Below are 14742 nucleotides of genomic sequence, written 5' to 3' on the forward strand. Positions count from 1 at the left end.
CCTCAGCTCCAGGGTACATGATCTAGGACTGGCCAATCATGAAAGCCTGTCCTCCAGCTCACAGTGATTGGTTTAGGGGTGAGCATGTGACCTGATGATCAGTCTCAGGACTTTCACTGGGGCAATTAGGAAAGAAGAGCTTTGTTTCTGGGAAGAGTGCTAAGCTTGTGGGATGTATGTCTGGCATTGCCAGGGTCTTCCATGTGGAGAGAGCCAGCCAGAGAGCAAAGCCAACTGAGAGAAAAGATGAACCTAGGTGGAGAGAGATGGACCCCTGATGACAGCATCTGAACGCCTGGATCCAGCCACATCTCCACTTAATACACCCCTGGACTTCTCATTTTGTGAACCAAGGAATTCCCTGCTTTGCTTAAGCTAGTTTGAGCTGGGTCACTGGCATCCAAAAGTGTCTTGACTAACATTCCAACTATTTCTAACTTTAAAAAAGCACTGCAAACATACAAAATAGGCACTGGCTCCAGCCTGTTTTTCCCCCAGCAAGACCCAGATTATTTAAAGAAAGAAACTCCCATCAGCCTCACTAGTTAGGGCCCATTGTTTGACCTGTGCCTGGGGCCCACTTACTAGTCTCATGGCTACTTTGCATCCTTGGGCACTGCAGGTCCTTCCTGGTGCTGGGCTGCTGCTTGCTGAGCCATTGTAGTTGTCCTCAAAGAGGTCAAGAACCACCGGGTGATGGGGGTTCTGCTCATTGATAAAGACCAGGGGCATGTAGTTCCAGATGGTGAGGTTCAGGGCCCTGGTGGCGTTGACATGGCTGAGCTCAGGGCCCAGGATCCTCTCCAGGACTGCCTCCATCAGTTCATCCAGGTCCTTCAGCAAATGCTTGACTTTGGAGTACCTGTGTGGGAGAGAGGGCAAGTCAGGGAGGCAAGAGGCAGCTTCAAAGCAGAACGACTGGAGTCTGGGATCCCCTCCTACTCCCGTGTGGCTGCCACCACATGTGAGAAGAATGCTCCTCCACCCCAAGCACCCACCTCTCTGTCTACCCACCCAGGCATCCATGCGTCCTTCCACCCACCTGCTCACTCATTCATTCACCCAGTACTTGGTGAGCATCTACTATGTGCCAAGTCCTGTGCAAGGCACAGAGGATATTATGGCAAACAAGACAGAATGGTTCTTTTTCCTTATGAAATTCACAGGCTAGTGGGAAAGAATCCTAAGAGCTCACAGTTACTGATCACTTACCATGTGCCAGGTGCTAGGTGCTTCCTACGTATTTTTATTTAATCTTTGCCACAATTCTATAATCATCCCCACATATGGATATAGAAACTCTGGGAGTTGCTGTGATTTCCTGAGCTCATCCCACTGATGAGGCCGCAGAGCTGAGATTGGAACCTGGGTTTGGTGGGCTCCAGTAGGTGTGCTGTGTAGGCACGGGGCTCTGACTTCTCCCTCCCAGGAGGGATAGAGAATGTTGGGGGAGGGGCAGGTCTGTGATCTGAGGTCCTAATTCTCCAGCAGCAATTTGGGGAACAGGAGCCAGTTTCAGGAGGGAGAAGGCAGATGGGACTGTGGGGCTGGGATCCAGGATCTTCTCTCAGCCCCTGAGGCCCCCATATTGGAAATGGTGACCAGTCAGTCTGGCAGAAATGTGTCCACACCAGCGGGTGTTCCCACTAGGCCCTGGGTGGGGGCCCCAGGCTCTGCACCCCAGTCACTCCAAACCCAATTTATCCAAGACCTTGCCCCAGAGTGTGATCTCCAGGGTGGTGTGTATCAGCTCTGGCTGGAGGACTTCCTGCAGGAGACAGCACTAAACCCTGGACACAGGCCCAAGTCCTGGTATGAAGGTGTACACCAGCCAGAGCTGACACCAGCCTCAGATGCCGATACAACCTGTACCCTGACCATCAGACCAGCTGCCTCTGTGCACACAGGGCAAGGAGGATTGGGTAGGTGGCGGGCTGCGGGGTAGGGGCTGCTATTACAGCCTAGATGTCCACAGCTGCTGTTGAGCTTGGTAAGTCCTGTGTTGGAATTCATGGGCTCTGGGTTTGAATTCCGGCATGCCACTTAATATCTGTGTGACTTTGGGTAGGTTAACCTCTCTGAGGCTCTGTTCTCTCATCTACAAAATGGGGGGGATTGAAATATTTACCCTAGAGGGCTTTTGGAGGATTCAATTAGGTGATGCTTATAAAGCAGGGTGTGTTATTATTATAATTATTAAGAGTTTTCTCAAGTAGCTTCAAAGACCACCCAAGCAAGGAAGAGCAGCCCTATTACTAGAAAGAAGTGACTTTCTGATAGCTGGAAATGTAATCAGGAAATATGAATTCCCTTCCAGGACCTTCTTTTGGACAAGAACGTTCCCTGAGACTCAGACATGCTGGCCCTTTTGTCAAGTCCTTGAATGCACCAAGCTCTGTCTCACCTCAGGACCTTTGCATGTGCTGTGTCCTCCACTTGGGGCATTCTCTTCACTCTGCCTGGCTAACTTCTACTCATTCCTCAGGGCATTTTTCTCTGACTGACCGTCTGCCTTTCCTCAACCCTGACCAGGTTGGGTGTCCTTGGGTGTCCCCTTCCTAGGCCTTGCCATCACGTGGTTAAACAGTGGCAGGTCTAGAGTCAGATCAGGCCTGGATTCAAATTCTACAGTTGCTCACTGTGTGTCTCTGGGCAAGTTCCCTCACTTCTCTGAACCTCCATTTCCTGACCTATGAATTGGGGCTACTATAGTAGTGCCCACCCCTAGGGTGGTTGTGTGGATTAGAATGACATGAATTACCCAAAGAACACTCAACACGCTGCCTGGTGTTTCATAAGCACTCAATGTATGGTTGCTATATATATATTTTAATCCTCACAATTACAATGAATTCAATATTTATGGAAAAAAATGATTAATGTCTGTTTTCTCTGGTAGGCTGTGACGAGGGCAGGCATGTTGTTTTAGTTACTGATGCATTCCTGGTGCCTAGAACAGTTCCTGGCAATAGTAGGTGCTCAATAAATACACACTGAATCAATAAAAAGGCACTGGCATACCTGAAGGCAGGGACTACTAGGTATTTTTTGAGGTTCTTTTTAAGCCTAGGAGGTTTATGAATTTTGAATCTTACTTGCTACAAAGGGATGAAAGCAAAGAGGGAAAGAGAAAGAGAGAAAGGGGAAAAAGGGAAAGAAGGAAGGAGAGCTGGAAGGAATGGAAAAAAAGAAGAAATGCAGCCCCGCTGAGACCAGCCGCGCCCCAGGGACCACCTACTGGAAGGGGCTGGTGTTGCAGATGGTGACGGCGGGGAAGTCCATAGCCTTGAAGCCGATGGAGAGGGAGACGCTGACCTCCCAGCTCAGGTAGGTCCTGATGAAGACACCCCATTGCCAGCAGACGAGGGAGGTGAAGAGCAGGGTGAGCACGAACCACATGGCCTTCTTCTTGGGCCCCTCGCAGATGATGCGTTTGGGGCCATGGGTGTTGGTGTTGTCACAGTACCACACCAGCAACTCCTTGTATGTGTAGCCGGGGCCCTTCTGCAGCCGGTGCAGGCACTTGAGCAGGTACTTCTTTACGTGCATCGTGGTTCCTGCAGATACACCCGGGAGCGCCACTTCAGATACCACACCAGCCTCCCGTCCCAGGATCTCCCAGTCGTGGCCAGAGCATGGGCACTGGGGACAGGAAGGCCCTCTTTCTATCCCTCCCTCCCTTCCTTCCTTCCCTCTTGCCATTTATCATCCATCCATCCAACCAACCCCAAAGCATTTATTGAGTGCCTACTGTATGCCAGGCACTGAATTAGCCCCTCTGGACTCAATGATGAGCAAAATGGACAAGGTTTCTTCCCTCTGAGAATTTCCAGCTTCGTGGACAAGTTACTTAAACTCTTAACTCCTCAGGTTCTCCGTGTGCAAAACGGGGACAACTGTACCTAGTTTTTACAGGATTGCTGAGAGGGTGAAATTAGGTGATACATAAAAAGTGCCAACTACAGTGTCTAGCACAGGCTAAGTGCTCAATATGTTAGCTACCATTATTACCAGCTGTGAGTGATGAGACAGAGGTCAACCAAACGGTTACAAAATGTGATAGCAAGGATTGGGACCCTGAGTACCAAGAGGCAGTAGCGGGCAGTGGTTAAGAATGAGGACTCTGGAGTGAAACGTCTGGCTTTGAATCTCGGCTCTGCCACTTTCTAGCTGTGTGACTTTGAGCAATTCACTTTCTCAGTGCCTCAGTTTCCTCATCTTGTAGAATGGGGATAATAACGGTCCCCACCTCACAGGGTTGATGTGAAGACTGAAATGAATGAGAATATGTAGAGTGTGGATTAATGCCTGGCACCTGTCAGCTACTGTTATTACAAAGCGGGGGGGGGGGCCGAAGTCTGGGAGTCCTTGGAGGAGTTGAGTTAAAGGACAGAAGACGAGTGGTGGTGGGAGGGGGAGGGGACAGCAGGAGCAGAGGCCGATCGGGAGGGAGCCTGGGGACATGAACAGAGCTGGCCGCGCAGGGCCTTGTGGGCCATGTTAAGGAGTGGGGTTTCAATCCTAGGACAGTTGGAACCTGTGGAGACGAGATGCTGTCAATTCTGCGGTCTGAAAAGAGCGCCCCCGCTGCTCGGTGGAGACGGACTGGAGCAGGGTGAGGGTGGGTCCAGGAGTGCTGGGTGCTAGCTGTGGGTCAGCCAGGAATGCTTCACCTTTCTGAGGCTGTTTCCCACCTGCGTGAGCAGACAGGGTTCTTGTGACGTTAACCAAGACAGTTGTCAAAGAGCCTGGCACATGATGGCTCTCAGGAAATACCCGTTTCCTCCTTCCTTCTGCCCATATACAGAGCCAGAACCTGCTGAAGGAGCACCCCAGCCCTAGCCCTGGAGCCCCAACTGGCCAAAGGCCACCTCCTTCGTGAAGCTGTCCTGACTCCCTGGCTGGAATGAGCCCTGACCCCCTCTGAGAGCCTCTGCCTTTCTGGGGGCTCTGTGGTGGGCAGGGTGTTGCCTGCTTCCCATCACCCTCTCCCCTTGCTTGGATGTTTCCTTGGGTGAACCCCTCCCCCAGTCTCAGTTGGTGTGAGTGGCCAGGCTACCATCCCTAGCTCTGGGTGGGGGGGTGGGCTCACATGACCCCAGTTTGGACCATTAGACTCAATTCTGTTACTTTATGTTGGAATAACTGAGGAAGAGACCTCCTTTTTAGCTAAGACTACTAAGCTGGTGGTATTTGGCATCACAAATGGGGAGACTGCCTGAGAAGAAAGCCAACACAGAGGAAAGCAGAGCCACAAGATGGAGACAGATTTCTGACAACATCGTTTGAGCACCTGGATCCAGCCATTCCTGAAGGCTTTTATTCCCGGACTCAGCAGATATGGGAACCAATAAATTTTCTTTCTTACTTATGCTGATACAAGCTGGATGTCTATCATTTGCAACCAACAGAGAAAGAAACTCTCCTCGTTCTACTCTGTGTCATAGTTGCTTGTCCTGTGGCTTCTCACTTCCATGAGATCATAATCCTCCTGAAGGTAGCAGCACTGCATTCCCGACAAGCCCAGCACAGCACCTAGAACACCACTGAATATCGAAATGAATAATGCCAGACCTTCATATCTAAACAGAGATCTTAAACTTACCCAGGCATGTTCACTCCTGACCTAACTGTCTGACACAGTAACATTCCTCACCTGCCTGGCCAAAGCATTAAGGGCTTTACTCTCTTAACACCACTACCTCTGCTCTCTGATGGAAATCAAGCTCCATGTGCCTGTCCAGGCCATCATGGCTGTAGGACAGATGTTCATAGACTAACCCAACCCCCACCTTTCCCCAGAGGACCCAGTCCCTGCTCTGGGATAATAAAGTAATAATAACTATAATAATAACAACTATGAGAGCAACATTAAAGTACTAAGTGTTTACCATGATCCAGGAACTGCAATGTGCTTCATATGTTACTTCATTCCTATACATTTTTATCCACAACCTTAAACTTGGAAAGAACTGGGGCTTCATCTGTCTTGTATAGTCCAACACCCCAAGGCCCAAGAGGTGAAGAGCACATTAGGCTCCTATAAATAGTGGAAGAAATAGACCAAGGGCCTCTCTGATATCTACCCTCTTCCATTCTAGTTTAACCATTCTGATTCAGTCAAGAAGAAAGTTTTAGGTCCTTAACATCCATCTAACCCCCTCTAATCTCCCAGTTTAACAAAGAGGCCTCAGGCTCGCTCAGAGCCCTGTCAGGCAACTGTATCTGTAAAAACAACCTTCTGTTTTCACTGGGTTTCTTTTTAAGAGGGATCTTCTATTTATGGTAAGAGACACTGGCTTTTGCTTTAGGTTCATAAATACACTCAAGTTAAAAATTAAAAAAGACCTGAGATTGGTTCAAGATGGCGGAGAAGAAGGACGTGCGCTCATCCCTCTTGCGAGAGCACTGGAATCACAACTAACTGCTGAACAATCATCGACAGGAAGACACTTGAACTCACCAAAAAAGATACCCCACATCCAAAGACAAAGGAGAAGCCACAGTGAGACGGTAGGAGGGGCACAATCACAATAAAATCAAATCCCATAACCGCTGGGTGGGTGACTCACAAACTGGAGGACACTTATACCATGGAAGTTCACCCACTGGAGTGAAGGTTCTGAGCCCCACGTCAGGCTTCCTAACCTAGAGGTCCGGCAATGGGAGGAGGAATTCCCAGAGGATCAGACTTTGAAGGCTAGCGGGATTTGATGGCAGGACTTCGACAAGACTGGGGGAAACAGAGACTCCACTCTTGGAGGGCACACACAAAGTAGTGTGCGCATCAGGACCTGGGGAAAGGAGCAGTGACCCCATAGGAGACTGAAGCAGACCTACATGCTAGTGTTGGAAGGTCTCCTGCAGAGGCAGGGGGTGGCTGTGGCTCACGGTGGGGACAAGGACACTGGCAGCAGAAGTTCTGGGAAGTACTCCTTGGCGTGAGCCCTCCCAGAGTCTGCCATTAGGCCCACCAAAGAGCCGGGTAGGCTCCAGTGCTGGGTCGCCTCAGGCCAAACAACCAACAGGGAGGGAACCCAGCCCCACCCATCAGCAGACAAGCGGATTAAAGTTTTACTGAGCTCTGCCCACCAGAGCGACAGCCAGCTCTACCCACCACCAGTCCCTCCCATCAGGAAGCTTGCACAAGCCTCTTAGCCTCATCCACCAGAGGGCAGACAGCAGAAGCAAGAAGAACTACAGTTCTGCAGCCTGTGGAAGGAAAACCACATTCACAGAAAGATAGACAAAATGAAAAGGCAAGACTTCCCTGGTGGCGCAGTGGTTAAGAATCCGCCTGCTAATGCAGGGAACATGGGTTCGAGTCCTGGTCCAGAAAGATCCCACATGCCGCGGAGCAGCTAAGCCCGTGCACCACAACTGCTTAGCCTGCCCTCTAGAGCCTGCAAGCTGCAACTACTGAGCCCGCACACCTAGAGCCCGTGCTCCGCAACAAGAGAAGCCACCGCAATGAGAAGCCTGTGCACCGCAACAAAGAGTAGCTCCCACTTGCTGCAACTAGAGAAAGCCCACGCACAGCAACAAAGACCCAAGCCAAAAATAAATTGAAAATAATAATGAAAATAATAAAATAAATTTAAAAAAATGAAAAGGCAGAGGACTCTGTACCAGATGAAGGAACAAGATAAAACCCCAGAAAAACAACTAAATGAAGTGGAGATAGGCAACCTTCCAGAAAAAGAATTCAGAATAATGATAGTGAAAATGATTCAGGACCTCGCAAAAAGAATGGAGGCAAAGATCGAGAAGATGCAAGAAATGTTTAACAAAGACCTAAAAGAATTAAAGAACAAACACCTAGAAGAATTATAGAACAAACAAACAGAGATGAACAATACAATAATTGAAATGAAAAATACACTAGAAGGAATCAATAACAGAACAACTGAGGCAAAAGAACGGATAAGTGCCTGGAAGACAGAATGGTGGAATTCACTGCCGTGGAATAGAATAAAGAAAAAAGAATGAAAAGAAATGAAGACAGCCTAAGAGACCTCTGGGACAACGCTAAATGCAACAACATTCGCATTATAGGGGTCCCAGAAAGAGAAGAGAGAGAAAAAGGACCCGAGAAAATATTTGAAGAGATTATAGTTGAAAACTTCCCTAACATGGGAAAGGAAATAGCTACCCAAGTCCAGGAAGTGCAGAGAGTCCCAGGCAGGATAAACCCAAGGAGAAACACACCGAGACACATAGTAATCAAACTGACAAAAATTAAAGACAAAGAAAAATTATTGAAAGCAACAAGAAAAAATGACAAATAACATACAAGGGAACTCCCATAAGGTTAACAGCTGATTTCTCAGCAGAAACTCTACAAGCCAGAAGGGAGTGGCACGATATATTTAAAGTGATGAAAGGGAAGAACCTACAACCAAGATTACTCTATTCAGCACGGATCTCATTCAGATTTGATGGAGAAATCAAAAGCTTTACAGACAAGCAAAAGCTAAGAGAATTCAGCACCACCAAACCTGCTCTACAACAAATGCTAAAGGAACTTCTCTAAGTGGGAAACACAAGAGAAGGAAAGGACCTACAAAAACAAACCCATAACAATTAAGAAAATGGTAATAGGAACATACATATCAATAATTACCTTAAACGTGAATAGATTAAATGCTCCAACCAAAAGACACAGGCTTGCTGAATGGATACAAAAACAAGACCCATATATATGCTGTCTACAAGAGACCCACTTCAGACCTAGGGACACATACAGACTGAAAGTGAGGGGATAGAAAAAGATATTCCATGCAAATGAAAATCAAAAGAAAGCTGGAGTAGCAATTCTCATATCAGACAAAATAGACTTTAAAATAAAGACTATTACAAGAGACAAAGAAGGCTGGGCTTCCCTGGTGGCACAGTGGTTAAGAATCTGCCTGCCAATGCAGGGGACATGGGTTCGAGCCTGGCCTGGGAAGATCCCACATATCGTGGAGCAACTAAGCCCGTGAGCCACAACTACTGAGCCTGCGCGTCTGGAGCTTGTGCTCTGCAACGGGAGAGGCCGTGACAGTGAGAGGCCCGCGCACCGCGATGAAGAGTGACCCCGCTTGCTGCAACTGGAGAAAGCCCTCGCACAGAAACGAAGACCCAACACAGTCAAAAATAAATAAATAAATTAATTAATTAATTTAAAAAAAAAGACAAAGAAGGACACTACATAATGATCAAGGGATCAATCCAAGAGAAAGATATAACAATTGTAAATATATACGCACCCAACACAGGAGCACCTCATTACATAAGGCAACTGCTAACAGCTATAAAGGAGGAAATCGACGGTAACAGAGTAATAGTGGGGGACTTTAACACCTCATTTACACCAATGGACAGATCATCCAGACAGAAAATTAATAAGGAAACATAAGCTTTAAATGACACAATAGACCAGATAGATTTAATTGATATTTATAGGACATTCCATCCCAAAACAGCAAATTACACTTTCTTCTCAAGTGCACACGAAACATTCTCCAGGATAGATCACATTCTGGGTCACAAATCAAGCCTCAGTAAATTTAAGAAAATTGAAATCATATCAAGCATCTTTTCTGACCATAACGCTATGAGATTAGAAGTCAATTACCAGGAAAAAAACGTGAAAAACACAAACATATGGAGGCTAAACAATACGCTACTAAATAACCAAGAGATCACTGAAGAAATCAAAGAGGAAATAAAAAAATACCTAGAGACAAATTACAACGAAAACACAACGATCCAAAACCTATGTGATGCAGCAAAAGCAGTTCTAAGAGGGAAGTTTATAGCAATACAAGCCTACCTCAAGAAACAAGAAAAATCTCAAATAAACAATCTAACCTTATACCTAAAGGAACTAGAGAAAGAAGAACAAAAAAACCTCAAGTTAGTAGAAGGAAAGAAATCATAAAGATCAGAGCAGAAATAAATGAAATAGAAACAAAGAAAGCAATAGCAAAGATCAATAAAACTAAAAGCTGGCTCTTTGAGAAGATAAACAAAATTGATAAACCTTTAGTCAGACTCATCAAGAAAAAGAGGGAGAGGAGTCAAATCAATAAAATTAGAAATGAAAAAGGAGAAGTTACAATGGACACAGCAGAAATACAAAGTATCATAAGAGACTACTACAAGCAATTCTGTGCCAATAAAATGGACAACCTGGAAGAAATGGACAAATTTTTAGAAAGGTATAACCATCCAAGACTGAACCAGGAAGAAATAGAAAATATGAACAGACCAATCGCAAGTAATGAAATTGAAAGTGTCATTAAAAATCTTCCAACAGGGGCTGCCCTGGTGGTGCAGTGGTTGAGAATCTGCCTGCCAATGCAGGGGACACGGGTTTGAGCCCTGGTCTGGGAAGATCCCACATGCCGCGGAGCAACTAGGCCCGTGAGCCACAACTACTGAGCCTGTGCGTCTGGAGCCTGTGCTCCACAACAAGAGAGGCCGCGACAGTGAGAGGCCCGCGCACCGCAATGAAGAGTGGCCCCCGCTTGCCGCAACTAGAGAAAGCCCTCGCACAGAAACGAAGACCCAACACAGCCAAAAATAAATTAAAAAAAAAAAAAACTTCCAACAAACAAAAGCCCAGGACCAGATGGCTTCACAGGTGAATTCTATCAAACATTTAGAGAGAGCTAACACCTATCCTTCTCAAACTCTTCCAAAAAATTGCAGAGGAAGGAATAAGCCCAAACTCATCCTATGAGGCCACCATCACCCCGATACCAAAACCAGACAAAGATACTACAAAAAAAGAAAATTACAGACCAATATCACTGATGAATATAGATGCAAAAATCCTCAACAAAATACTAGCAAACAGAATCTAACAACATATTAAAAGGATCATACACCATGATCAAATGGGATTTATCCCAGGGATGCAAGGATTCTTCAATATATGCAAATCAATCAATGTGATACACCATATTAACAAACTGAAGAATAAAAACCATATGATCATCTCAACAGATATAGAAAAAGCTTTTGACAAATTCAACACCCATTTATGATAAAAACTCTCCAGGAAGTGGGCATAGAGGAAGCCTACCTCAACATAATAAAGCCCATATACGACAAACCCACAGCCAACAGCATTCTCAATGGTGAGAAACTGAAAGCATTTCCTCTAAGATCAGGAACAAGACAAGGATGTCCACTCTTGCCACTATTATTCAACATAGTTTTGGAAGTTTTAGCCACAGCAATCAGAGAAGAAAAAGAAATAAAAGGAATACAAATTGGAAAAGAAGAAGTAAAACTGTCACTGTTTGCAGATGACATGATACTATACATAGAGAATCCAAAGATGCCACCAGAAAACTACTAGAGCTAATCAATGAATTTGGTAAAGTTGCAGGATACAAAATTAATGCACAGAAATCTCTTGCATTCCTATACACTAACAACGAAAGATCAGAAAGAGAAATTAAGGAAACAATCCCATTCACCATTGCAACAAAAAGAATAAAATACCTAAGAATAAATCTACCTAAGGAGGTAAAAGACCTGTACTCAGAAAACTATAAGACACTGATGAAAGAAATCAAAGATGACACAAACAGTTGGAGAGATATACCATGTTCTTGGGTTGGAAGAATCAATATTGTGAAAATGACTATACTACCCAAAGCAATCTACAGATTCAATGCAATCCCTATCAAATGACCAGTGGCATTTTTTTACAGAACTAGAGCAAAAAGTCTTAAATATGTATGGAGACACAAAAGACCCCGAATAGCCAAAGCCGTCTTGAGGGAAAAAAAGCGGAGCTGGAGGACTCAGACTCCCTGACTTCAGACTATATTACAAAGCTACAGTAAGCAAGACAATATGGTGCTGGCACAAAAACAGAAATATAGATCAATGGAACAGGATAGAAAGCCCAGAGATAAACCCATGCACCTATGGTCAAGTAATCTATGACAAAGGAGGCAAGGATATACAATGGAGAAAAGTCAGTCTCTTCAATAAGTGGTGCTGGGAAAACTGGACAGCTACATGTAAAAGAATGAAATTAGAACACTCCTTAACACCATACACAAAAATAAACTCAAAATGGATTAGAGACCTAAATGTAAGACTGGACACTATAAAACTCTTAGAGGAAAACATAGCAAGAACACTCTTTGACATAAGTCACAGCAAGATCTTTTTTGACCCACCTCCTAGAGTAATGGAATTAAAAACAAAAATAAACAAATGGGACCTAATGAAACTTACTTTTGCAAAGCAAAGGAAACTACAAACAAGACAAAAAGACAACCCTCAGAATGGGAGAAAATATTTGCAAACAGCTAATGCAGCTCATATTAAGAAAACAAACAACCCAATCAGAAAATGGGCAGAAGACCTAAATAGACATTTCTCCAAAGAAGACATACAGATTGCCAAGAAGCACATGAAAAGCTGTGCTCAACTTTCAAAGTTCAACATCACTAATTATTAGAGAAATTCAAATCAAAACTACAATGAGGTATCACCTCACACCAGTTAGAATGGGCATCTGTTGCACTGTTGGTGGGAATGTCAACTAACACAGCCACTATGGAGAACAGTATGGAGGTTCCTTAAAAACTAAACATAGAATTACCATATGACCCAGCAATCCCACTCCTGGGCATATACCCAGAGTAAACCATAATTCAAAAAGACACATGCACCCCAATGTTCATTGCAGCACTATTTACAATAGCCAGGTCATGGAAGCAACCTAAATGCCCACCAACAGACAAATGGATAAAGAAGATGTGGTACATATATACAATGGAGTATTACTCAGCCATAAAAAGGAACGAAACTGGGTCATTTGCAGAGATGTGGATGGACCTAGAGACTGTCCTACAGAGTGAAATAAGTCAGAAAGAGAAAAACAAATATTGTATATTAACGCATATATGTGGAACCTAGAAAAATGGTACAGATGAACCGGTTTGCAGGGAAGAAATAGAGACACAGATGTAGAGAACAAACGTAGGGACACCAAGGGGGGAAAGTGGCAGGGGAGGTGGTGGTGCTGGTGGGATGAATTGGGAGACTGGAATTGACATATATACACTAATATGTATAAAATAGATACCTAATAAGAACCTGCTGTATAAAAAATAAATAAAATAAAATTCAAAAAAAAGAGAAATAGGTTTAAAGAAAATTATTAATTACAAAAAATAGTAATACATACAACAAAAACTGTGACAATGGTAGGCAAATAACAGAAGTTTGCTGAGTACTGCCTTATCTCCTAACTAGTTTGGGACATTAGCCAAGTTAAAATCAATAAGTGCTATAAATCACTTTATGTTGTTCTTGTCAGATTTCACCACCAGGGTGATAGATGGTCTCTGTTTGGAATGTATACACAGCTTGTGCAGAAAGGTTTGAATCAGCTTACAGCTTAAACCAACCCAAACAAGCCAAGTTGAGACTGAGTCCAGGTATGGACTCAGGAAGAGTGGACACTGTCATGCTTTGAGAGTCACAGATCACTATCTACAACTTGACCCCGAACTCGTGGAGAACATTCCTGGCAGCAAATGCAAAAACAATAAATGTTGTGTACAACCGTTTCTGTTCTCTTATAAGAGAAAATATCTGCTCACTTTCAGAGATAAATTGTACCTGAGATTTGACTCAGTGTCCTGGGGGGAAGGACAGTGGGAACCAAGTGGAGACTGAGTCCACGTATGGACTTCGAGGGGTTGCAAATGGATGACCCATGAGCTGTATTGGATTTGCAAAAGTTTTTTGTTGTTGTTAGCACAGTTTTTTTTTTTCTGTGTGAAGCTGAATTTATTTCATGTACTCCAAGCAAAATAGTATTTTCCAACACAATAAATACCAAAACAGATATGGCAATATATTAAACAAGATGTTAAAGAGATTTGGTGAAAACAAAAACCAATGCCACTTTTCTCATTAAATTTTTGTGGGTTTGAAAAAGATTTTTTTTTAACATCTTTATTGGAGTATAATTGCTTTACAATGGTGTGCTAGTTTCTGCTTTATAACAAAGTGAATCAGCTATACATATACATATATCCCCATATCTCTTCCCTCTTGCGTCTCCCTCCCTCCCACCCTCCCTATCCCACCCCTCTAGGTGGTCACAAAGCACCGAGCTGATCTCCCTGCACTATGCGGCTGCCTCCCACTAGCTATGTATTTTACATTTGGTAGTGTATATATGTCCATGTCACTCTCTCAATCTGTCCCAGCTTACCCTTCCCCCTCCCCGTGTCCTCAAGTCCGTTCTCTAGTAGGTCTGCGTCTTTATTCCCGTCCTGCCCCTAGGTTCTTCATGACCTTTTTTTTTTTTTTTTAGATTCCATATATATGTGTTAGCATACAGTATTTGTTTTTCTCTTTCTGACTTACTTCACTCTGTATGACAGACTCTAGGTCCATCCACCTCACTACAAATAACTCAATTTTGTTTCTTTTTATGGCTGAGTAATAGTCATTGGGTACATGTGCCACATCCTCTCTATCCATTCATCTGTCAATGGACACCCAGGTTGCTTCCATGTCCTGGCTATTGTAAATAGAGCTGCAATGAACACTGTAGCACAGTATTTTTAAAAATATAATTTCCTTTTGTAAATAACAGCTTTATTGAGATAGAATTCATATACCATATAACTCATCCATTTAAAGTATAGATTCAGTGGATTTTAATATATTCACAGAGTTGTTCATCCATCACCACAGTACATTTTAAAA

At 44.3% G+C, this 14742-nt stretch overlaps 1 protein-coding gene across 2 annotated transcripts in view; it reads right to left on the reverse strand.

The window, feature by feature from the left end:
- The window catches only part of SCNN1B (sodium channel epithelial 1 subunit beta), a 77105-nt gene that overhangs the window by 27254 nt on the left and 35109 nt on the right, over positions 1–14742 (reverse strand). For both annotated transcript variants that reach the window (XM_057530230.1, XM_007198285.2), the window contains exons 2-3: positions 3239–3557; positions 586–862 (exon numbers count right to left, since the gene is read on the reverse strand). In XM_057530230.1, coding sequence (XP_057386213.1) covers positions 586–862; positions 3239–3549 — 588 coding nt within the window. In that variant the 5' untranslated portion in view covers positions 3550–3557. The remainder of the gene's footprint in view (positions 1–585; positions 863–3238; positions 3558–14742) is intronic.

This window comes from Balaenoptera acutorostrata, chromosome 15 (genome assembly GCF_949987535.1).
Source record: "Balaenoptera acutorostrata chromosome 15, mBalAcu1.1, whole genome shotgun sequence".
Taxonomy (NCBI): domain Eukaryota; kingdom Metazoa; phylum Chordata; class Mammalia; order Artiodactyla; family Balaenopteridae; genus Balaenoptera; species Balaenoptera acutorostrata.